This window comes from Micropterus dolomieu, linkage group LG08 (assembly GCF_021292245.1).
Source record: "Micropterus dolomieu isolate WLL.071019.BEF.003 ecotype Adirondacks linkage group LG08, ASM2129224v1, whole genome shotgun sequence".
NCBI classification, from domain to species: Eukaryota; Metazoa; Chordata; class Actinopteri; order Centrarchiformes; family Centrarchidae; genus Micropterus; species Micropterus dolomieu.
In genome coordinates, this window is record NC_060157.1 from 22,535,341 (window position 1) to 22,558,851 (window position 23,511).

A 23,511-nucleotide genomic window follows, 5' to 3' on the forward strand; every position below is an offset into this window, starting at 1 on the left:
GTGGGTGTTTTAATGGGAATGTGGATCTTTCAGATCAATTTGAGAAGTACGTATGATCTCGTTCCACATTTTATTGCGTGCCATGCAATGCAGAGAACTTGGTCTTGGTCTTGACTCGGTCTAGCCCTCCCTTGGTCTTGGTCTCGACTGCTCTCAGCCCCTAAAAGTCTTGATCTTGTCTCGTCCTCGATAAACTCTGGTCTTGGTCTTGACTTGGTCTCGGTTTGGGCGGTCTTGACTACAACACTATCCTTCAGTATGAATTTCCTGATGCAGAGAGGTTTACTCAATCAGCTGACTGCCTCTCTCTCTCTGTTTTCATTTTAAAATGGAGATCTTTTGCTATGTTTCCGCCTCCGTCCAGATTAAAATGACAAATCCGTGGGCAAAAACGGAGGACTTTATAAAATGATGACACAGACACTCACATTTGACTTTCTGATTCGGAATTGTCAGTCATGCAAAGCAAAAACACAATGCAACTGACAGAGATTTAGTTTCGGTATATTTATTACTGTGTAAAAAAAACTTGTACTGTGCATGTCGCCGTATTTACTTTACGACTCCCTGTCCGTTTTCCGTCTCTTTGTACTCCCATGTTGCTTTCAGTAATAGTTCCACTTCGTTGTCGTTCGTCAATGCAAAAAAAAATGGTGTGGTTATTTGTCTGTATTACCTTCTTCTTTCGCCAAATCTTCTGCAAATGCGGAGTAGACCCTCTGCTTCATGTTTACACCGGCCTGCCCTGTGTATGTGAACGGCCACTAGATGGCGTGTTTTTGTCATTGTAATATGGACGTAGATCAACTCTGATACGCAGCTAAAACGGAAGGAGATCGTATTAGTTATAAAACTGTTTAAAAACTGTAGTAGTTGTGTATGTAGCCTATCCCCACTCCTCTCTACTCCTCTCATGTCAACCCTCCCGTTTTCCCTGTGATTCTCATATTTTTCCATTCTCACCCAGTATCCTCCCGTTTAAATATTTCCCCGTAAATCTCCCGTAGTTTTTTACTTTATAAAATCAAATAAAAAAAAATGCTGGTCGCATTTAAAATGTTTGCTTCTCTCTCCTCTGGTAAAGCCTGTGGGGTTAGAAGAAGTAATGAAATAAAACAATTAAGATTTAACTGAGCTGAAAAAATTGTAGCAGCAAAATTATGACTGACTTTGTGTTAGTTACTTTGCTACATGTGTTCCCATTTCTTCTAATAGCCTGTCTTGTCGAAGAGTCTCAGAGACCCAATCAGCTGAGTCCGTATACTTAGACTGTAATGCATATTGTGATATGCAATAGACTGGCAATATCATGTTAAAAGCCCTTATCACTTTTTTTCACTAAAACATATTTAAGTAAGTTAATCGCTTTACTCATTTTATGCTCAGTTGCTAAATGAACAACCCATCTTGACTTGTTTGTCATCATTTGACAGGATGAAGACTCTCTTTGCAACAAGCTCTGCACCTTCACCATTACTCAGAAGGAGTTCATGAACCAGCACTGGTAAAGAATCCCTGTGATTTTCTTTTTTATTGTTGTTTATTTTTTCATGATGAAGTTAATGTATTTAGTAGGTTTGGTGTAGACTACAGGGCCGTTACACCTCTATCTATTCTCAGGTGTAACAGCCTTGTAGCTACACAGGAACCCTTTCAAAACTCAGAATAAATAAGAAAATCTTGGGCTATAAAGATCTAAAGACCTACATACAGTAGATTTACAGGAGTCAGAAAAGTTCTTTGTACACTTGTATTTTTTTGTTTAAATAAAATATAAAGGCCATACTTCAGTGTTATGTATATGAAAGGAAAAGTAACAACTAGTCATTGTGTTTATAGCCTATTTTCTGTAAGCAGCATGTTTTGTTGCTCCTGTGCTAATGTGTTAGGTTGCTAATAGTGAAGGCAACTAGTAAAGTACTACTGATTAAACTGTTTGGTATGTGTTTAATGTAATTTCCCTACATGTGAGCATGCCTTAATGCAACAAAGGTTTTTCTTTGTCGAAGCTAAACCTGGAAGCAACACCTAGAAGGTTTTTGGTGTGTGAACTCTGGAATGTGGTTATATTTGTTTGTTTCTGTCATGAACATACACAAATGGGATTTAGAGTTAAAATGCCTTGTAGAAGTATGCAGGTGACATTCTGTCATTGCTAAGTTGTTGATGTACTATACACAGTCTTGTCCTGGTCCTTTTTCATTCTTTAGGTACCACTGTCACACCTGTAAGATGGTGGATGGGGTAGGTGTGTGCACAGTGTGCGCCAAGGTCTGTCACAAAGACCATGAGATCTCCTATGCCAAATATGGTTCTTTCTTCTGTGACTGCGGTGCCAAAGAGGATGGCAGCTGCCAGGTGAGACCGAATACCTCAGGTCATCATGGGAAGAGAACAACAGCGGTAACTTTGGCTTGCAAGTCATTCCCCCATTGACTTCCATCCAGTCATTTCATTTTGTCAGGGTTATAGCTAGCCCACACACGTGGCCAGAGAATTAGAGAAATCATGCTATGTTTGTTGTCAACATTTTGTTTACTGAAAGGCCAGCTTTCCTAGTTAATCTTATATTATGGATTTTTGAATGTGCATGTGATGATAAACAAACCATCAACTACATTCTGCCTTCAGTTTGCTGTTAGTTTGATAAGAAATATAATAGGCCTTTGCATTCTTTCTTTTGGTTTGCTATGTTTTCATCTTCTGTGTCAGTTTTGTGATTACAGTGGCTCATATTAGATTTGTTCAGTGGGTTAACAAAGTAAAAGTATATTGTATTAATATGCAGCAAATTCCAATTACCAGAACAGTTGATTGTTCCAGTCATATCAAGTCTCGTCAATCCATGATTTTTGTTTGCTTTTGGAGGCAGTTTAGATAAAGTGCACCGCCATCCAACACAATCTCTCCTTTTTAACTATCTATATACTCCACAATGTGGAGGAGCTAGCAAAGTGAAAACAAAAGCAGGTTATCCAAATTGTAAAGATTTAAACAAAAAAAGATGCTTTAAGAGATGCTTATTGATTATATATGCGGTGTTGTGGTTCTCACTGCTCTTATTTGTGTCACACCTTCCACAGGCTTTGGTCAAACGCAGCCCCAGCAGCGGTATGGGCTCTACTCTAAAAGAGGCTTCTGCGTTCCAGAGTGAGCTGCGTATGCCTGACAGTGCTATCCGCCACCAGAATGCCTCACCCTCAGACAAGGGCAAGGTAACCATCTGTGATGGCAAACCTGGTGATGAAGACAGACCTAAGAAGAGTGTGTGCAAGAGCATCGAGGGCTGCCAGGAAGAGTTGCTAGCACAAGTGGTGAGAGAAAATATTTTTAGTTGTTCTGGATTCATCACAAAGTCTGTGTCTCTGTCTGTCTTGTGTCTTTTTGTTTTAGATACAAAGACTGTTCAAATGACATTACTGCACTTCTTAAAGCAGATGTATTTAATATTTATTTTATATGCACTGCGTGACTCAAGCTCTTGGCTCTCTTTCGCCACAACAGATGGGATCGTCCACTGCAGCAGTCATTCTGGAGATGCTCATGTTTCTCATGGAAGCCATCCAGACCAACTTTCAGCAGGCATCAGCAGTGGGAAGCAGCAGCCGGGCTCAGCAAGCCCTCAATGAACTGCATACTCAGGACAAAAGTGTGGAGATGACAGACCAGTTAATGGTATGAAGGCCTGGACATTTTGGAGCGGTTAGAAAAAGTAACCACTTGATTAGAAACTACAGTGTATGTAAATTGCTGCGCTTCTCCTCAGGTGCCCACGCTCGGCTCTCAGGAAGGGGCTTTTGAGAATGTGAGGATGAACTACAGTGGTGACCAGGGACAAACTATACGCCAGCTCATTAGTGCACATGTCTTGCGCCGTGTTGCCATGTGTGTCCTGTCTTCACCCCACGGCCGCCGCCAGCACCTTGCAGTCAGCCATGAAAAGGGAAAAGTAAGTTTTACAAATCTGTGAACTGAAATCCTGAAATAATAATAATATAAATAATTTAATTATTTTATTTAATTTTGTATGCCTTTAGTTGAGTTAAAATGGAGCCAAAAAAAAACTGCTCTTTTGTTAATGCTGTATGGTTTCAAATTTCAATTCAAGATATTGTCCATGTAATCATCATATCATTCCATACAGTAAATACAAGGTGTCAAACTTTTGTAATATAAATATAAATTCGATAAATTTAGAATATAAACTCAGTATAAGGTTCATTTCTACACCCTTGAATGAGCATTTCTGTTGGGTCATCTTTCATGTTGTGTTTGTTGCTTTTATAATTGCCATCATCGCCAGTATGCATTGTCGTCTTATTGAAAACTAACCATAACCGTTTTCTTTCCATCTCCCGCTTGACAGATAACAGTTTTGCAGCTGTCCACTCTTCTGAAACAAGCTGACTCGAGCAAGAGGAAGCTGACACTGACCCGTCTGGCCTCTGCACCAGTCCCTTTCACAGTCCTCAGTCTCACAGGCAACCCTTGTAATGAAGATTATCTGGCTGTGTGCGGCCTCAAGGTCAGAAAACCAGCTTCTTGTAAATTTAAGATTTTTCTGTTTTGTTTGCAGGGCTTGACAATGACGGTGGCTCGATGGCCCGGGGCCAGTAAAAAGTAACATCGGGAGAGTTGAACTAGCAACTCACTGGCCAGATCGGGCCAGTGCAGAAACATGAGTATTTAAAAAATAAATAAATTAGAAACTCAACATCCTGCAGTTGTTTTGCAGCTCATGGCAGGCACTGCTGTCCAATCCAGAGTTTTAGTTAGGTGACGAGTGGCTGTCAAATGTTATTTCTCTAATCTCAATCAAGCAGCGACCTCTGGGTCTCAAAGTGAAACCATGCAGACGGAACTTAAAACTGCATTCTCTATAACGGCCAGCAGGGCGCGAGTCCGCTGGTTTCAAAAGAAGAAGTCTGGTTCCATTAAAAATGATGGTAAAATGTTGCTACTTATCAGCTGATTTACTACCTCAGTAAACACTTTTTAAATGAGTTTATGACTCTTTTAGTATGTTTTGTTTTAAAAAATGTATTGTTTTGTTAACAATTACCTTTTTATTTTTTATAATTTGAACTGTGATTACATTTTAGTTTTATTTTTTTAAAATATCCGATTAAACATGTTAGCTGTATAACATAACTTAAGTTCATTGGGGCCTGTTGCAAAAAAGTTCAACGTTCTAATTTCATGTGTGCAAATAAACCTATTAAAATTCAAACACTAGAGACAACAATGTTATTTTGCTTGTGACAAGTCATGATAGAATTAGAGTAGCTGTTCACACTAACCTTAGGTAAGGAGACTTCTATTTTTTAATGAACGGCTAATATGTAGGAATTTGGTATATGATTGTTTTTTCTTAGTTCTTTCATTTTTTTTTCTTCCCAGGACTGCCATGTACTAACCTTCAGCAGCACAGGCTCTGTGTCAGATCATCTGGTGTTGCACCCACAACTGGCTACTGGCAACTTCATCATCAAAGCCATCTGGTTACCGGGCTCGCAGACTGAACTTGCCATTATCACGGCTGACTTTGTCAAGGTATGTATTCAAAGACAATAGACACTTTATAAGTACCCTAAGTTATGAGAATGAAGCGTTTATTGGTGATTTGATTACATTTTTCTAATTTGGTTAAGTTCTAAACATGTAACTAACAGTGCTGCTTTTGCATGTTGCAAAAGTAATACTTTTTCAATTTTGTCTTTTTCAATTTATCTCCCTTCCTGTACAGATTTATGACTTATCAGTGGATGCCCTGAGTCCCATGTACTACTTCCTGCTCCCGAGTTCCAAGATACGCGATGCTACCTTCCTTTTCAATGAGGAAGGGAAGAACATTATTGCCATCATGTCTTCAGCAGGTTACATGTACACCCAGCTCATGGACGATTCCAGCAGTGCCCAACATGGCCCTTTCTATGTCACAAATGTACTGGAGATAAACCACGAAGACTTGAAAGTAAGTGGGATGTGTACTAAATCTATGGTGTTTTGTTATGTTATACAAAATATTATTACGTCAACATCAAAATATGTCATTGTTGGCTAAAAATATATCCAGCCCTACATTCCTGCTGACTGATTTCATGTTTACACACCGCTTCATATCAGTGTTTGAGGTTTCTTGATAATTCTGAATGGCAGAAAGCAATATTGAGATAAATTCTTTCTGTGTGCCTCCAGGATAGCAACGGGCAGGTAGCCGGCGGTGGTGTGTCTGTCTATTACTCCCATGTGCTTCAGATGCTTTTCTTCAGCTATAGCCAGGGAAAGTCCTTCGCTGCCACAGTGAGCCGCAGCACCACAGATGTGCAGAGGCTCTTCCCCATCAACGTCAAAGGGTAACACTTCTTCCATACCATATACAGTCTCTCCACATCCCTGCCGCTGCTCTGGATTTGGTGATATGTAATGGGTAACTGGAAGAGCTAACTGTGTGTCCATCTCCCTCTTGCCCTCCTACCTTCTTTAGCTCTAATGGTGGCAGCAATAAGATGTCACCTGCTTTGTGCCAGTGGTCTGAGGTCATGAACCACCCAGGCCTGGTGTGCTGTGTGCAGCAGACAACAGGCATACCACTGGTCATCATGGTCAAGCCAGACACCTTCCTCATCCAAGAGATTAAAACTCTGCCAGCCAAAGCCAAGGTAATGGCCACTTGCTGTACAGATGTGGAACAGTGTGTAAAATGGAAAAAAAAAATGCCCTAAAAGCGTGGTGACATCACATGTATTCCCATTCCAGTCCTCTATTCTAGTCTCCTATTCTCATAAGTGTTCACACAGATCATTTTCTGCTTGTGTATTGTAGTGCATAAAGTAGTGCGGCCTCAGCTTTGCATCCATGTCCATTTTGAAGTATATACAAACTAAATAAAGCTTTTGATTTTTTTTTTTTTACATTATGTCCGAAAACCAATGCATGCATTTCAGGGAAGTAGTAACACTTTATTTGCACATGGATAAAACACACAAATATGAAACATGATAATTAAGCATAAAATTGCAGCATTAAATGTGTATCCAACGAAGGTTGAAGTCAAGGTTGTCTGTGATGTTTCCCTATCAAATGTGTCACCCACTGGGGTTGATTTATTTGCTATTTCTGAAGGTTAACATTCATACATGTTTCCTTTTGTGCAGATTCAAGATATGGTAGCTATCCGACACACTGCCAGTAACGAGCAACAGCGTACGACCATGATTCTTCTCTGTGAGGATGGAAGCCTGCGAATCTACATGGCCAATGTGGACAACACCTCTTACTGGCTTCAGCCCTCGCTGCAGCCCAGCTGTGGCATCAGTATTATGAAGCCAGTCCGCAAGCGCAAAGCTGCTGCTACTAGTGAGTCTGAGGCAAATTAAGTGCAATTCTTTTTTTTTAATCACAAGAAAATGTAAATAAATGGATCCCTACATAGATGATAAAGAAACTAATATGTGATCTTCACACATAGACAATGGCTGTTTATTTACCAAAATAACATTTGAATTGTTACCCTTATCCATAACTTGTTCTCTCATGAATGCATGTTATTTTGGCTTTCGTTATCTATCATTAATGTCAAGGTGCTGCTGTTCACATTTTTTCATTGAAATTTCTGTAAATACATTTAGTGCCTCCTCAGGATCATTATTGGTGTACACAGTAGACCAATTGATACAGAACCATTCACACTACTTTCAAATTTGAATGTAATGATTTTACTTTCAGCCACCCGGACCTCCAGTCAGGTGACATTCCCAGTGGACTTCTTTGAACACAACCAGCAGCTGACAGAGGTGGAGTTTGGGGGCAATGACTTGCTACAGGTCTACAATGGACAGCAAATCAAACATAGGCTCAACTCCACTGGGATGTATGTGGCCAACACAAAGGTAAGGGCATTTAAACATAATGATTCTGTGTGCAGTAGACTACTGTGCTTTTCATTGCCACCGTGAGCCATGCATGTGTTTTTATTTTATACTTTATACAGTAAAAGCTCAAAGTATATGAGATTGTAGAGCGAGCAGCAAAAAAATCTGTGAAGAGTAGAAGCGGTGGAAAGATTGTACCATCATTTTTAACGGGATTTATGCGCTGATGTTGATAATAGTGTCACATATATGAATCTTCTGAGTATATGTTCATAAGTACTTAAACACTCTGTTGAACTGTAGATGTGTAAAGATTGGTATGTTAATATGCACATCATATGCCAGCACTTTTTGCCATCTACCTTCATGCAATTTAACATAACAGAGTACTCGAGCATTAGAATGCATCCAAAGTTGAACCTGCATTTCACAATTTATGCTTAAACATTTTGTCATGGTTCTGGTTGTTTCCTCCTAGCCTGGGGGGTTCACTGTGGAAGCGGTCAACAACAACAGTTCAATGGTGATGACGGGCATGCGGGTGCAGGTGGGCACTCAGGCCATTGAGAGGGCTCCTTCCTATGTGGAGGTCTTTGGCCGCACCATGCAGATAAACCTGACGAGAGCCCGCTGGTTCGACTTTCCCTTCACCAGAGAGGAGGCCCTGCAGGCTGACAAGAAGCTCTCCATCTTTAGTAAGAGCAGTAGTCCATTTATGTGTATTACCTATTATTATTTACCAAATCATTTTTGTGGTTTCTTGATGTAAGTTACAGGATTTAACTAAAAGCACAACACACAGATATGTAACGCAAAATACTAACATTCACAGTATGTGAATGTTAATATTTTGCGTTACATATCTGGATTCTTTGCATATCCCTCCAATCTTTCAACACCAAAATACTTAAATGGTTGAATGAAATTGCTTTGACAAACCCCTTTAAGTAAAATTTCACTACAAAATAAAAGTTGTGTTGCTGTATAATATCTCAGCATTTTTGAAAGTCCACTGAATGTTATTAAAATTAAGAATATTTTACTGCTGTTACTTCAAAACACTGGAAGTAATGTAGTTTATTGGTCCAAAAAGAGCATGAGCTGACTCTGTCTCTGAAGTGTTTGTGCAGCACAATAAATTATTAATGAGACTAATGCATTGTATGCAATAGCTTACTGCAAAGAATATTTATCTTGTTATAAATATTGTTTAGTGTTTTACTTTGTTCAAGTTGAGAAATAAACATTTCAAAGTCTGTATTTTGTGTATATTTCTTGATAATCAAGCAAGTAGACTCATAGAACCATTTGTTCCATTATAATCGCAAAATTGTCCACAATAATCGCAATATGACTTTTTCTCCAAATTGTGCAGCCCTAACATTTATTTTGCACTGAGCTGTTCCTTTAACTTGGATCAGATTAAATTTGCTACAGACTGTGGAAAACATTTTCTGATGTAGTTTCATCTTACTGTTTTTTTTTGTTTGTTTTTTTCCTAAAGTTGGAGCATCTGTTGACCCAGCTGGGGTCACCATGCTTGATTCAATCAAAATCTACGGTAAAACCAAGGAGCAGTTTGGCTGGCCGGAGGATCCACCAGAGGACTTCTCCTCTGCCTCTGTTAACAATGTCTGCAGTCCCAACCTCAACCAGGGCAACGGCGCCTCTGATGGAGACATAGCCACCCCAACCACCACCAGCGGCAGTGTGCTGGAGAGGTAGGGGCTTTCCACTTTGCAGTTCATAAAGTTGTTGGCATTTACAATTCTTCTGTAGTTCAGTTTACCACAATCATGATCTGATGAGAGAGTGTGACTTTTGAATGGCCTAGTTTGTGTCATTTCTTTATTAAACTACCTTTTTATCTCCACAGCCAGATTTTACCGTACCGTTAATACGTCCATCCTTTTTAAAACTGTGGGTGTATAAAACCCTTGTGGGCAAATAATCAGTGTATGGTTCGTTCTTTGATTAATTGGTTTCAAAACCAAATCTGTGTTTTGTTCTGTCCGGTGTTGTATCCATACTTCAAACTAACTGGCTGCTATACACGTGCGCCCGTTGTTTGCAACAGCTGCGGTCTGCGTCGGGCTTCATCCAACCAAAGGGAATGATCACCAACCCTCGCACACTAGTACACTAGGTCTCTCCTGCGACCTCCCCTCCCTCGCCCTATATGGTCCAGCTCCCCGCTCCCTCTCTGGTAGACCTAAAATGGGTTGTGTTGCCAGTGGAACCGGCTCACTGGACAGCGGTCGGATGCTCTCCGCAGTACCGCGCAACTTTCTAAATTCTTCCATCTCACAAAGAAAATAAAGCTCAGGTCGAAACAGTTGTAGAGAGGCTGAATGAAAATTACCCGAACCTTGTAATCCGTAAGAGTCGTTAATATACAGCTCTCCCATTTAACTAATAACAGTTCATGTTTGCTGTGTACCACTGGATGTACTGACAACTATCACTGAATTAATTTGATACTGAAGAAATCTTAAAAACAGAGTATTCTCATGCAGCTTCTGAGACGTTCATGTTCCTGTCCCAGTTGGTAGTGAGTTACAAACTGAACGGTGAGCCTCCTGTTTTTCTAACTAAAAACCCGCCTATGTTGATGTTGAAACTCATCTTAATTACATTTAATCAGGTACCGCCCTCGCCCAAGTGTATTTGCTGCGAGTTTCTCAAGTGTAACACACAAAGCTACACAAATCGGACACATTAAATATCAAAATCAATATTTTTAAAACAGAAAAAACAACTTCTTGTTTTTTTATTTTAATTTATTTTCTGTTTCGGTTTTGAAACTAAATAATCAAAGAACGAACCATACACGGATTGCAAATCGATGAGCAATACTGTTTTGTGATCATTTTGCAGTTATTTTAATTATAGTAATAATTAATAAGTTTTCTCAATTGGTTTTCCAGAAAATTAACTACATTGTAATATTATTAGATTGAAAAGAGTACATACTGTGAAAGATGTGATAGATTTGCTCTATATTGACCTTTCCTAGTGTATATTTACCCTTAATTATACCAGCTATATAGCAAGAGTTGTTGAGGAAAAGCCTGAAGTTTTAATAATGGGGGTTTGGTTCTCTTAATAGTATTTAGTGCATGGCTCTCGTGATGTCATCTTTTCTTGCATGCTTCTCTTGTGTTCAACTGAATCATTTAATTTCACTTGTTTCTTTCTGTGATCCTCACTCTTTTTTTTTGTTGTTCTTTTTCTTTTGCTCCCAAAAATACAATAAAAAGTTGTGAAACTGAGTCCTTATCAACCTTGGACCGGTTAGTAACTGCCCTTTCTCTGCTTGTTTGTGTGGTTTTGTGCATGTGTGCCAGTTTGTGTGTCCATGCCTGAGACTGTGAACATACCATGCACCATCTCCACACTTGTACAACAACAACCAAATCATTTTATTTTCCTGACAACATTTATTCTTGCATTCAGTGTTTTTGCATTTAGATCAGCACAAACTACAAGAGGTTGAGATTTGCTCTTTCTTTTGTTTGTTTGGTTGATTTAAGGCAAAACTCTTTAGTAGAAGCAGTGTTGATCTTCTTTCTTCATTTCAGGTTGGTGGTCAGCTCTCTTGAGTCTTTGGAAAGCTGCTTTGCAGTAGGTTCCTCTAGTGAAAAGGTAAAACAGATGAAGATTTTATTCTTTGCCTTTTTAAAAGTAATAACATATGTGAATGAAAAGTCCTGTGTTAAAAGTTCTGGTCTTCAGGGAACATTGTTCACTGCGTTTCTTTAACTTCATGTAGGAGAAGAATAAGGCTGCAGCACTGGAGTTGGCCACTCTACTCCTGTCCATGCCGACGCCTGCAGGAGTGCAGCAGCAGACAAAGGGACTTCTTGCCAGCCTGCACACCAGTAGAACTGCGTACCACAACCACAAGGTACAAAAAAACACGTGTGACTGGACAGTTTGGTAATCATTAGCTCCCAAAACTCATTTAATTAAAAGTTCCATTTACTTAAAGTTAAAGATTAAATGTGGCATACAGTACTTGTAAGTGAAGAAGGAACAGTTAGTGAGCCAGAGAAAATGGAGAACCGCACAAACAGTGGAATTAAGTATTTAACTGCTGACCCTGTGTAAAGGAAGTAAGCCAATATGATTGTTTGGCAATTTTATGTGAATGTGTGTAGCCAGCAGTGCAGTACGTGGCTGTCATTTATCCACAGTTAATCCATTAAATGTTGAAATTACACAGCAGATTTTTCAGAAACCACACCTACAGCAGGGCATAATGAAGTTAGAAACGGTATTCTAAGCAGTCAAGTACTTGGAGGTGTTAAATGTTATGCCCATCCTCTACACTCACTATGAAGATCTAATGCAACACTTGCCTGCTTCCTCTCTTCAGGACCAGTCCTTGTTGAGTAACGCAGTGCAGTGTCTGAATAGCTGCAGCCGTGAGGGGAGGGAGCTCGACCCTGATGTCTTCCAGAGGCTTGTGATCACGGCCCGCTCCATTGCAATGATGAGACCCAACAACTTGGTGCATTTCACTGAAACAAAGTCATTACACCAGGACTCTGGTAAGAGTCTATTCTGCTGGTGACATCGGATGACTTGGAAATATCAATTTATGTTTAAATGATTTAAGTGGTGGTTACACAATCACTGTAATGTTAGTTTTCTTTTCTTTTTTTAACCCAGAAATGACAGAGGATGGACAAAAACACGTGGATAGTGAAAGCTGTAATTTCATCACGCAGCTTATGAATAACTTCTGGAAACTCCACGCTCTGAAACCAAAGAACGCCTTTCTTGCTCCTGCTTGTCTGCCAGGTAAGTTCAAACTGTGGGACCCCAAAGTTTGCAAGTACGTTGACTGGGTGTGAAAATTGTGTACTGATATGATCGTGAACGTGACCAGTTGTCAGCTCACATTTAAGTGTTATGTCGAGCGTTCACACATTATGTATACTGTCTAAAACTACTAATTTGATTTTGGTACTGTACACCTAACTGAAAACGGGCAGTGTGTTAATATGATTTTCTTCTCTCCATCTAAGGCTTAACTCATGTGGAAGCGACAGTAAATGCCTTGGTGGACATCATCCATGCATACTGCACATGTGAACTGGATTACATCAATGTAGCCTCCAAAATCTACATGCAAATGTTACTGTGCCCTGTAAGTGTACTTCTTCTAATGATCACTAGAATCATAATTCAATTGGCATTCAAGAAACCATGAGAATGAGTCATGAGATCACTGACAAATAATCCTGGGACTTGCCAGACTCATAGCATTTTACTGTTGCTGTTGAGCATTGTAACATTCTAATTCCTATCTTATAATACATTTGATTATACAGGACTATTTATAAACAGGATTTGAGTGATCAGGAAATTACTTGACATGATGATAATGTCACAATTAGGAGAATAACTGTAACCTTGACTGTAGTTTAAAAGCAGTATAGACATACTGTCATCTGATAACCGTTGTGTAACCAATTTCAGGACGTAGCTGTGAGCTTTGCTTGTAAGCAGGCTCTGATCAGAGTGCTTCGACCAAGAAACAAACGGCGACATGTGACCCTTCCATCTCCCCCACGCTCCAACACACCTATGGGTAAGTTTGCACAGGCTTCAATCAAACATCAAAGCTTCAATGTATGTTACTCGATGTGCGTGAGTATTTATTAAGGGGTGATTTTGTTGCTCCTGAGTTCTTATAGTTTGGTTTTCAAGGCATTAGGACAATTATAGTTTTTAAAAGGTTTTCAGCATGCACATTCAATGCCTGATATGTGTAAAAAAACAAACTGAATGTCTAAACAAAGGATTCAAAACTATGTTGGGGCTCCTATGACCAAGTGGATTCAGTTCTCTAAAACATGTTGGTTGATTTCCTTTAAAAGGGGACAAGGATGATGACGATGACGACGATGCAGACGACAAAATGCAGTCATCAGTGCTGACTGGAGGAGAAGAAGGTAGACCGGAGAGTCAAGACCAGGGTGAAGTGGACCATGGTGACTTTGAGATGGTGGTGAGCAAAGAGGGCCGATGTAGTGTGTGGGTTATATTTGACATTACTCCTGCATTGTTAACATTGTGAGAGGAAACTGGAAGCAAGTGGAATGTAATAGACCTCTTTCTTTAATATCCTGCTTTTAGTAAATAACGATGACCCAGATAATAAACATGGTTCAGTTTATTTAGCTCAATTTTACTGTGCACAACACAATCGTAATTGTAGTAATGATTAATTCCTGAGTGGCTTAGTGCCACAAATGAACCGTGCACGGTTGTTTTCAGTTGTCAAAGATATGATTGAATTGTTTCAAAATAAACTCACCCTACACAGAGAAATGGAACGGATGTTGAACCTCGTTCTTATTTCCCTGACATATGTGTTCAACTTTATGTTTAAATGCCTTAGTTATAAACTTTTTCACTTAAGATGTGTGTTGAACAGATGAATAACACCAATGTTTTTCTGCATCCTCAGTCAGAGTCTATGGTCCTGGAGACAGCAGAGAATGTCAACAATGGAAATCCATCTCCCCTGGAGGCTCTGCTGGCTGGAGCTGAGGGTTTCCCCCCCATGCTGGACATCCCCCCTGATGCAGATGATGAAACTATGGTAGAGCTGGCCATCGCTCTCAGCCTACAGCAGGATCAACAAGGTAGATGGCCAGAAAATACAAAATAAAGCAATGCTCTGGTAAGCCGATACTGCCTGGGGGTCCCACTCCACATTTAGACACTGTTCTGAAACAGTTCTCAGCTGTTCAGAACAGAGTTGATTAAACTTAAAAATAAGACTTATGAGCAGCAGGAAAGCCCTGAGCAGTTGATAGCAATTTGGGGAGATAATAACACCAACACAATTAGCATTTTAGTTAAAAAGCAATAGTTTTAAGTTTTGTGTACCTGTAACACTTGTCACAAAAGTGAAACTTGCAGTTATTGAAACGCTCCTGCAACTGAATAAAAAAACACAGTTTGGGACACAAGTTAACCTGAATAGTCGTGAACATGAATTACGTGAATGTTCTACCTTCCGAAGTGAAATGTTTCACCTTTTTCAATATCAACCTCAACCTCATTAATGGTTGACCAAATCTGCATCAGGTGAAGCACCAGCAAGATTTTGGGTCAGTGCTGCTAACGTACTATACATATTTTTGACATTTTTAGGCAGTAGCAGCAGTGCTCTTGGCCTTCAGAGCCTTGGCCTGTCTGGCCAGGCCCCAAGCTCCTCTTCACTGGATGCTGGCACCCTTTCAGACACCACCGCATCAGGTAAAGAGACCACCTCCGGATAGTATGTGATCAGCAGGAAGCTAGGTTTTTATATCTGCAAGGTCACAGTGGCTAGTAAATTCTTACCATAACACATTAAAATATTTTTGTCTACAATTTTGGATTAAAACGGCCAAACTTTCCCAGTATGGGAATCTAATCTGTGGCACGTCTTAATCCACTATTTTAAATTTAATGGATTGTTTATCCTCTTTTCAGTCTGTCACATTTGCTCAAGTAGGTAGTAATTACATATGATTATGCCCACAATAGGCCCAATAGGAAAACCCCCCCGAAAATGGCAGATTGAAGTGTTTTGAATGTACTGCATGCTTTACTGCAATTTTGGTGCACAAGTACAAACTAAAGTCATCTATCCTGGCCAGATGACCGTGGTGTATTTACTGTTACAGCTATTGCTATGATTTCAGCCCCGGCATCAGATGATGAGGGCAGCACAGCTGCTACTGATGGCTCTACGTTGCGGACCTCCCCTGCTGAGCATGGCGGCAGTGTGGGCTCAGAGAGTGGAGGTTCTGCAATCGACTCTGTAGCGGGGGAGCACAGTGGTGGGTGATTTTAAAAAAACAAAAAAAGTGACCCGGAAATGTTAGATTATAAAGTATCTTACGACTTTACAGACATCTTTCTTTAAACTGTACATATTAATTTATTACTTATTATACACCATGTTTCCCCGTTTGCTAAGTTGCATGTTTGCATGCATTTGTGTGTACAGTGTCAGGACGCAGCAGTGCATATGGGGACACAGCAGTGGAGGGCCACCCTGCGGGTCCAGGAAGTGTGAGCTCCAGCACTGGAGCCATCAGCACCACCACAGCCCAGCAGGAAGGTGAAGGCTCAGAGGGAGAAGGAGAGACCGAGGGAGACATTCACACAAGCAACAGGTCAGACATCCCAAATGCAAGGCGGGACTTTAGAATACGTAGGAAGATTCAAGTTTAAGCTCTGCTGCCAACAAACATCTGCTTGTTAAGGGGAGGAAAGAGATTTAGTACTTCTTTTGGAGAAGTACATTGTCGTCATAAAGAACACCACATTAAGGCCAATATGGCAGACTCACTTGTAGAAGTAAAAATGTTTATTACTTATCTTGTCTTTCTTGTCAGGCTACACATGGTTCGTCTGATGCTACTGGAGCGCTTGCTTCAGCAGCTTTCTCAGCTCCACAATGTAGGTGGAGTCCAAGCCATCCCGTACATGCAGGTTATCCTCATGTTGACCTCTGACCTGGATGGCGAGGATGAAAAGGATAAGGGTGCCTTAGATGACCTGCTAGCACAGCTCATTGCTGAGCTTGGCATGCACAAGAAGGTAACCACAGTCTCCTGGTGATGAATCATTAAGAGAATTTCATCGAATATGATAAAGAATGCTTTTGAAATACAATACCTACCCAGTGTTTAATCCATGTTATTCCTCTGCAGGACGTGTCCAAGAAGAATGAGCGTAGCTCCATCAATGAAGTTCACCTGGTCATCATGAGACTGCTCAGTGTCTTCATGTCCCGCACCAAGTCTGGCTCCAAATCCTCCTCGGAGGTACATCCTCTTTCTTTTCTAAATGCAGTTTTCACTGATTTCACTAAAGGCTATCAGTTAAATGTCTATTGGAGTACAGTAATGTTAACAGCAAGAAAGTTTAAATTTAAAACAAGTCTGACATCATTGTTTGTTCAAAGCCACTCTAAAGTACCCATAGAAGATAACTGCAGGGCTCTACAGTGCGACCATTTTGCTCGTATATGCCCCTAAAAATCGATACGTGCGACCCAGAAAAATGATTTACGAGCACAATGTGCAAGTAACTACAACCTACTGTAATCCCCCCACCGTCCGCCGCGGTGCACTGCACAGCTTATTGTTCACCCCCGCCCCGAGTGGTGGGCAGGACGCGATGCAAAGCTGGTGTCAATCATATGACAGTTGTTGAAACTCTGGCAGAACAAAAACCAGATAGTCACTGGAGCACTGGGAGAGATCCCGATGGGCAAGTCGCTCGGTGGCCGCTTGAGCAGCTTGTTACAAAAACAAAGACAGAGCTGGATATTTAGCTATATCAGGTGCCTTTTTTTTGAAACGTGTTCAACTTTTCATAACATCGATTGTCAATTTCACTTTTCGTCAAATGACCAATCACAGCCTGGATGGGGCGGGACATAAAAATGGTTTGATGTGCTACAGAAAACTTTCAAATGTGGAACTCCTCCTGCATGAATGGTTGTTGATTGATGAGAGAGTAACATTAACAAATTAAGTGACCAATGGTGGCCATTTTTCTTGCACAAGGATTTAATGAATGAAAATATGAAACTGCTGTTTTGTCCAACTGGAATAAATATTATACTAGTGGTGAGCTATATAGTATACTATTCCATAAAATGACAATGCATATTGTAAAATTAAATAATTAATATATTAACACACAAACAATATATTATTAAAACTATTAAAATAGAACTTTTTATCTAATGTTATTATAATAATATAAATACTAATGTTGTGGAAAGAACCCCTGCAGTGGAAAGATGCAGATTTTTCCTGAATTTTTTAACTTTACTTCTTCTAGGCTATTCAAAACGAAGTTGCTTGTACATTGTACTACATGGCCAGGCGCACCCTCTTTTCTCTCTTCCAGTCATCCTCGCTTATCTCAAACGCCACTGCAACTGCCTTGCTCAGCCTGGGTGCTATTGACTACTGTCTCCACGTGCTCAAATCACTCCTGGAGTTTTGGAAGAGCCAACAGGGTGAAGAAGAGCCTGTGGCCGCCAGCCAGCTCCTCCGCCCACACACAGCCTCCTCTCCCCCAGACATGAGCCCTTTCTTCCTGCGCCAATATGTCAAGGTATCACATAACGTCTTTATCTAAACTTGAAAAAGTGTCTTTTGTACAAGGAATGTTTGAACTCACTATGTTGCACATCCTTTTAGGGACATGCTGCTGATGTGTTTGAAGCCTATTCCCAGCTATTGACTGAAATGGTCCTCAGGCTTCCGTATCAGATCAAGAAGATTGCTGACACCAACCCACGTATTCCACCTCCTGTTTTTGACCATTCCTGGTTCTACTATCTGTCTGAAGTAAGCAGTTGGGTGTATCACTTATGTGATGTTCCTTATCAACCTCCTTGTACACAAAATACATAAATACAACCCCTTAATTCTGTCTCCCTTTTCTCCTCAGTATCTGATGATTCAACAGACGCCATTCGTCAGGAGGCAAGTCAGAAAGCTGTTGCTGTTTATCTGCGGCTCAAAGGAAAAATATCGTCAGCTGCGGGACCTGCACACTCTTGACTCACATGTGCGCAGCATCAAGAAGCTTCTGGAGGAGCAGGGAATCTTCCTCCGGGCTGGCGTGGTCACAGCCACGTCTGGCTCAGCGCTACAGTATGACACACTCATTAGTCTGGTGAGTGTCCTGAACATGTCATTAAGTCGACTCGTACAGAGCTTCTTGTATGCAGTGTATTGGCTAGAAATTATGTTTATTTCATGTACATTGTTTTTTGTCTTAGTAATGCTGGCCGCACACTAGAGGATATTTTGTCCATTTTTGGGTCTGATTCGCCCCTCCCAACAATCGCATAGGTGTGCCCGAGCTGAGGCTGGTCAGAACAGATTATTCTGGTAGTGTGAGGGGGTTTACAGACATACTTATGGTCGCCAGCTGGATTGACGGCTCCCCAATTTTGAAGCATAAATTGTTTGAAATTCGATCAGAAACCCGCAACAGTCAATGAGAGCAAGCTGTCCAGGAAGTGTCACCAACGTGTTGTGTATTTGCTTGAGCTAAGGAATGTATAAACTAGGGCTGACCCCAAATAGTCTAAAAATTCGATTCTTCGATGGGCGGAGCCTGATTCGATTGGCAGAGGAGGAACACTTTTGAGACGGACCCCCAGCTTTGCCAGTGTTGTGCCGAGTTGTCGGCACCTCCCAGTATGGGAGATGAACCACACCAAGAATCTATCATTTTTAAATAGTATTTGAAATAGATCCACAAACAACCGCGACATGCATTTAGCTGTCGGTTGCACAGCATGCAAGCAAAACTCGGCACTAGACCGGTGAATGGCAGGCGAGCAGAGAGAAAATGGTCAACAATAAGCCTCATTTTAGCTGGAAATGTACAGTTTAAATTACAGTGGCTAATGAATAGAGACTGCAGCTTTGCAGCTTCTCAAGATTAAAGCGGAGCTAATGTTTGTACACATTTGTTTATCTATGCAAAACATAGCGCACACAATTACAACAGGCTGCTGACGATAGTCTGCCTCCATGTTTAAATGTCTGCAGTAACATCACGCAAGTTTTTTCCACTGTGATAATACTGTAAGGATTGAGATTTAAGTGTAACTTTCTTCTCTTGCTGCAGATGGAACATCTGAAAGCTTGTGCTGAAATTGCCACTCAGAGGACGATCAACTGGCAGAAGTTCTGCATGAAGGATGACTGTAAGTTGTTTCAGATCAGCTTTTGTTACTGGATAAAAACAAACTTTTGTGGCCAGTAATGTTAACCTATGTGTGTCTCTTTTCCCTCCTTATCTGTTTCTCTTCTCTGTATAGCTGTGTTGTACTTCCTGCTCCAGGTCAGCTTCCTAGTTGATGAGGGCGTGTCCCCAGTACTTTTACAACTTCTCTCCTGTGCCCTGTGTGGCAGTAAGGTGTTGGCTGCCTCCTCCTCCTCCTCTTCATCATTCACAGGAGGAGGCTCAAGTAATGCTGGACAGGCAGGAGCTTCTCAGTCTTCGCAGAGCAAGTCCTCCAGTAAAAAGAGCAAAAAAGAGGACAAGGAGAAAGACAAAGAGGGTGAGGCAACGACACCGACTTTGTCATACTTCGTAGTTCTTCTTGTTTACATGGCACACATTAAATGCTGGAATAGCCCCCCAATGAACCTGAACAAGATCTTTGGATATCAAAAATGGATAGCTGACACTAGTGTCTTGATTGTGTTGTATCTTTGTGGGCTGACCACAGGTGACGGAGTTGGCAGCCAGGAGGATCAGCTGTGCATGGCTCTGGTCAGTCAGCTTAACAAGTTTGCGGACAAGGAGACCCTCATCCAGTTCTTGCGCTGTTTCCTGCTAGAGTCAAACTCATCTGCTGTGCGCTGGCAAGCCCACTGCTTGGCACTTCATATCTACAGGTATATACAGACAGCTTAGTTTAGTCCCAAACTACTTTTTAGACTTGTGTCATTAAACAAACATGTAACAACAATGAACAAACTATGTAAATAATGTGGGAATGCGCAAAATAAACTATTAAATGGTGAAATCACATCCCTGGCCTGTGGCTGACATGTGAATATCTCTGTAGGAACTCCAGTAAATCTCAGCAGGAGCTGCTGCTGGAATTGACTTGGGCCATCTGGCCTGAGCTGCCTGCATATGGCCGGAAAGCTGCCCAGTTTGTTGACCTGCTTGGATACTTCTCACTCAAAACCCCTCAGACAGAGAAAAAGGTTTGTTTGACGGCCTCACAGGCTATGATTGTACTGATTTCACTATTGTAATTATTATCATATCAGATCATACACATTTCTTAGTATTCATTCTTTGCCCGACAACATAATTTGTGAGCCTTGTGTGGGATTTGAAGTCCTTTTGTGGCTGTCATCTCCAAATTATTGTTTTCAGCATTTGACATGCCATGTGGTAAACGAAAGATTGTTTGGCTGCTCTTCAAATAGTTTGGCTTAAAAATACAAGGAGACAAAGGAATACCCAGACTTTAAAATTAATAAATTATTAAAAAGGTAGACTGTCCATAATGGATCGCCCACAATTCTTATCCTTTGCATCATTCAGCAGAACATAGCCGCCACAATGATAGTGCTGAAAAGTCTCTCTAAAATGGTTATAATCGTTTCCAGTTGAAGGAGTATTCCCAGAAAGCTGTGGAAATCCTCAGGGCACAGAACCACATCCTGACGAATCACCCCAACTCCAACATTTACAAGTATGTCTACACAAACCTGCTATATTGTAGCAAAAAAAAATGCAATTTCAAGTAGTGGACATCATCTATATTTAAATATTAACGATCTTGTGTTTTCTCCTGCAGCACTCTGTCAGGTTTAGTGGAGTTTGATGGATTTTTTCTGGAGAGTGACCCCTGCTTGGTGTGCAACAATCCAGAAGTTCCTTTCTCAGTATGTTCAACACAACTTCACTTAATGGACACAGTCTCTAGCAGAAATGTACACAAGAAGTTTAGCTAACAACAATTCCATTGCAAGGTTTTACACACTTGTAAGTTAGCATAACATTTGCATTGGTTAAGGTTATTTAAACTATAGTTACTTTTGGGTTGACAGGGTTTGGATGCTCATCTGTATATCTCAGCTTGTATTTAAACTGCAAACTGCAGCAAAATGATGAATATGCTGATAGAACAAGGACACGAGAATTTGTAGAAGATCCTAGTTGCATTACTACAGTCTCTTATAGTTTTAAACAATGCCTTGTGTGTCCTGTGTCCTACTCCAGAATATAAAACTGTCATCGATCAAAGTGGACACCCGCTACACCACCACACAGCAGGTTGTCAAGCTCATTGGCAGCCACACCATCAGTAAAGTCACAGTGAAGATCGGTGACCTCAAACGCACCAAAATGGTCCGCACTGTCAACCTCTACTACAACAACAGGACTGTACAGGCTATCGTGGAGCTAAAGAACAAGTAAGTTTCAACAAAGAGTGGCTGATCTTTCTCTTGCTCCTTCCTTTTCACTAATTATGTCTTCATTAACCTCTTGACATTCCAACGGCCCGCCCATGGGCCATCAGGTCCTTGCAGCAGCTTTCAGTATGTGTACACAGCTACTATGTTAACTTCATACTCATATGATACAACGTTTGAAAGCTAAAATTCCCGTGATTCGAACAATGCAAACCATTTCAAGATACAATCACCACAGCGGGTACAATCAGCGCTTCTGTCAGACCAGCCAGTACAATCAAAATTGACGCAACTCGCCTATCAAGCCTCATAGTAATCCACCAATCGATTATATTCCAACAAAAACTGTCTTGTTATGTTGTCAAAGGTCCAGGCAATCCAATCCAGTAAAAATATTTAGTCCTAAAACATATTATTTCATCAATAAATCCCCGGGGACTGCTGACGCATCGATTCATATTTGTCAGCAGATGTGGCTCATATTTCATTATAATCATAATAACACCGATTTTAATGTAAACAACTACGATAGCTTGTATTCAAATTAGCCGCTGAACTCTAACCTTTCGAGTGACACCAAATCCGACCCAATAAGAGTTGCCTTCAGTAGCCAACGAGAGCCCTCGCCGTAAGAAAGGGCCAGCCCCTATTATTTCGTGGTTAGGCCGAGACAATTGCAAGCAATTGTGCCAATGACTGGCACTTAGTGTAGCCAATAAAATTCTGAACAAGAAAAAAAAACGATATCCAGTTAAGTAGGAAGTTCTTAATCTACCAGCAAGTCGAGCTACCGGCTAATACAGGGCGATGCAACAACAACCTCTTGCCGCCAAGTGGCGGTGCTGTTTTATAAAAAATACGCTAAGACATACACTTAGAAAGATCTGTGTAAAATAGTAATTTTTTAGGGTATTGGTATGAAATTTAAACTTGGACTAGGTAATGCTTTATCCTGTGGTCCTACAGTGTTTTCCAGCTAACAAGTCCCAGCTATAGTTGACTGCATGCATTTGTTAGCAAGCATTTTCAAGCGGAAACAAAAAATCTATTAGTTTTAGTGTGTTTAAACTTATATTAATCAATTCCAGTGGCACTTACAATCATTCTGACTTTTGGGTTAGATGGTTCAAGAACTACATTCAATTTACTTTGGATAGGCCTTCAATAGGCGTTTTGCATGAATTTTAAAGGAATGTTAAGAGGTTAAGGGTATTTAACAATGTTTTAAGATCGAAAGATTACATAATAGCCACTTGTCACAGTCTCTCTCATTTACTGGACCGTATAAAGTCAAATCTCTAAACTTCACTGTCTGTTTTTAGGCCTGCTCGTTGGCACAAGGCCAAGAAAGTTCAGCTGACCCCGGGACAGACAGAGGTGAAGATCGACCTTCCTTTACCCATCGTCGCATCCAACCTGATGATCGAGTTCTCAGATTTTTACGAGAACTACCAGGCCTCCACCGAAACCCTGCAGTGTCCACGCTGCAGTGCCTCTGTGCCGGCCAACCCTGGGGTGTGTGGCAACTGCGGTGAGAATGTGTATCAGTGCCACAAGTGCAGGTGAGCAGCAGGTTTCCTATGCAGGTCTAAAATGTTTGGAAACATTGAAGTTGGCTGTATTTTTAATTACTGGTTGTTTTC

At 40.8% G+C, this 23,511-nt stretch overlaps 1 protein-coding gene across 8 annotated transcripts in view; it reads left to right on the forward strand.

Annotated features, from left to right (window-relative positions):
* ubr4 (ubiquitin protein ligase E3 component n-recognin 4) overlaps positions 1 to 23,511 on the forward strand; it is a 62,988-nt gene that overhangs the window by 21,694 nt on the left and 17,783 nt on the right. For 6 of the 8 annotated variants that reach the window (XM_046057522.1, XM_046057523.1, XM_046057525.1 and 3 more), the window contains 38 exons: positions 1,434 to 1,504; positions 2,211 to 2,403; positions 3,084 to 3,314; positions 3,505 to 3,675; positions 3,767 to 3,949; positions 4,367 to 4,525; positions 5,401 to 5,553; positions 5,747 to 5,974; positions 6,199 to 6,356; positions 6,488 to 6,662; positions 7,158 to 7,359; positions 7,729 to 7,892; positions 8,353 to 8,569; positions 9,379 to 9,595; positions 11,456 to 11,519; positions 11,647 to 11,781; positions 12,253 to 12,427; positions 12,549 to 12,680; positions 12,908 to 13,029; positions 13,362 to 13,473; positions 13,763 to 13,893; positions 14,356 to 14,533; positions 15,048 to 15,152; positions 15,584 to 15,721; positions 15,892 to 16,060; positions 16,283 to 16,487; positions 16,601 to 16,714; positions 17,811 to 18,020; positions 18,107 to 18,256; positions 18,360 to 18,587; positions 19,554 to 19,632; positions 19,747 to 19,989; positions 20,161 to 20,329; positions 20,503 to 20,647; positions 21,059 to 21,144; positions 21,250 to 21,337; positions 21,675 to 21,868; positions 23,191 to 23,430. In XM_046057522.1, coding sequence (XP_045913478.1) covers positions 1,434 to 1,504; positions 2,211 to 2,403; positions 3,084 to 3,314; positions 3,505 to 3,675; positions 3,767 to 3,949; positions 4,367 to 4,525; positions 5,401 to 5,553; positions 5,747 to 5,974; positions 6,199 to 6,356; positions 6,488 to 6,662; positions 7,158 to 7,359; positions 7,729 to 7,892; positions 8,353 to 8,569; positions 9,379 to 9,595; positions 11,456 to 11,519; positions 11,647 to 11,781; positions 12,253 to 12,427; positions 12,549 to 12,680; positions 12,908 to 13,029; positions 13,362 to 13,473; positions 13,763 to 13,893; positions 14,356 to 14,533; positions 15,048 to 15,152; positions 15,584 to 15,721; positions 15,892 to 16,060; positions 16,283 to 16,487; positions 16,601 to 16,714; positions 17,811 to 18,020; positions 18,107 to 18,256; positions 18,360 to 18,587; positions 19,554 to 19,632; positions 19,747 to 19,989; positions 20,161 to 20,329; positions 20,503 to 20,647; positions 21,059 to 21,144; positions 21,250 to 21,337; positions 21,675 to 21,868; positions 23,191 to 23,430 — 6,134 coding nt within the window. The remainder of the gene's footprint in view (positions 1 to 1,433; positions 1,505 to 2,210; positions 2,404 to 3,083; positions 3,315 to 3,504; positions 3,676 to 3,766; positions 3,950 to 4,366; positions 4,526 to 5,400; positions 5,554 to 5,746; positions 5,975 to 6,198; positions 6,357 to 6,487; positions 6,663 to 7,157; positions 7,360 to 7,728; positions 7,893 to 8,352; positions 8,570 to 9,378; positions 9,596 to 11,455; positions 11,520 to 11,646; positions 11,782 to 12,252; positions 12,428 to 12,548; positions 12,681 to 12,907; positions 13,030 to 13,361; positions 13,474 to 13,762; positions 13,894 to 14,355; positions 14,534 to 15,047; positions 15,153 to 15,583; positions 15,722 to 15,891; positions 16,061 to 16,282; positions 16,488 to 16,600; positions 16,715 to 17,810; positions 18,021 to 18,106; positions 18,257 to 18,359; positions 18,588 to 19,553; positions 19,633 to 19,746; positions 19,990 to 20,160; positions 20,330 to 20,502; positions 20,648 to 21,058; positions 21,145 to 21,249; positions 21,338 to 21,674; positions 21,869 to 23,190; positions 23,431 to 23,511) is intronic. The other 2 variants (XM_046057524.1, XM_046057529.1) reach the window with 1 other exon arrangement.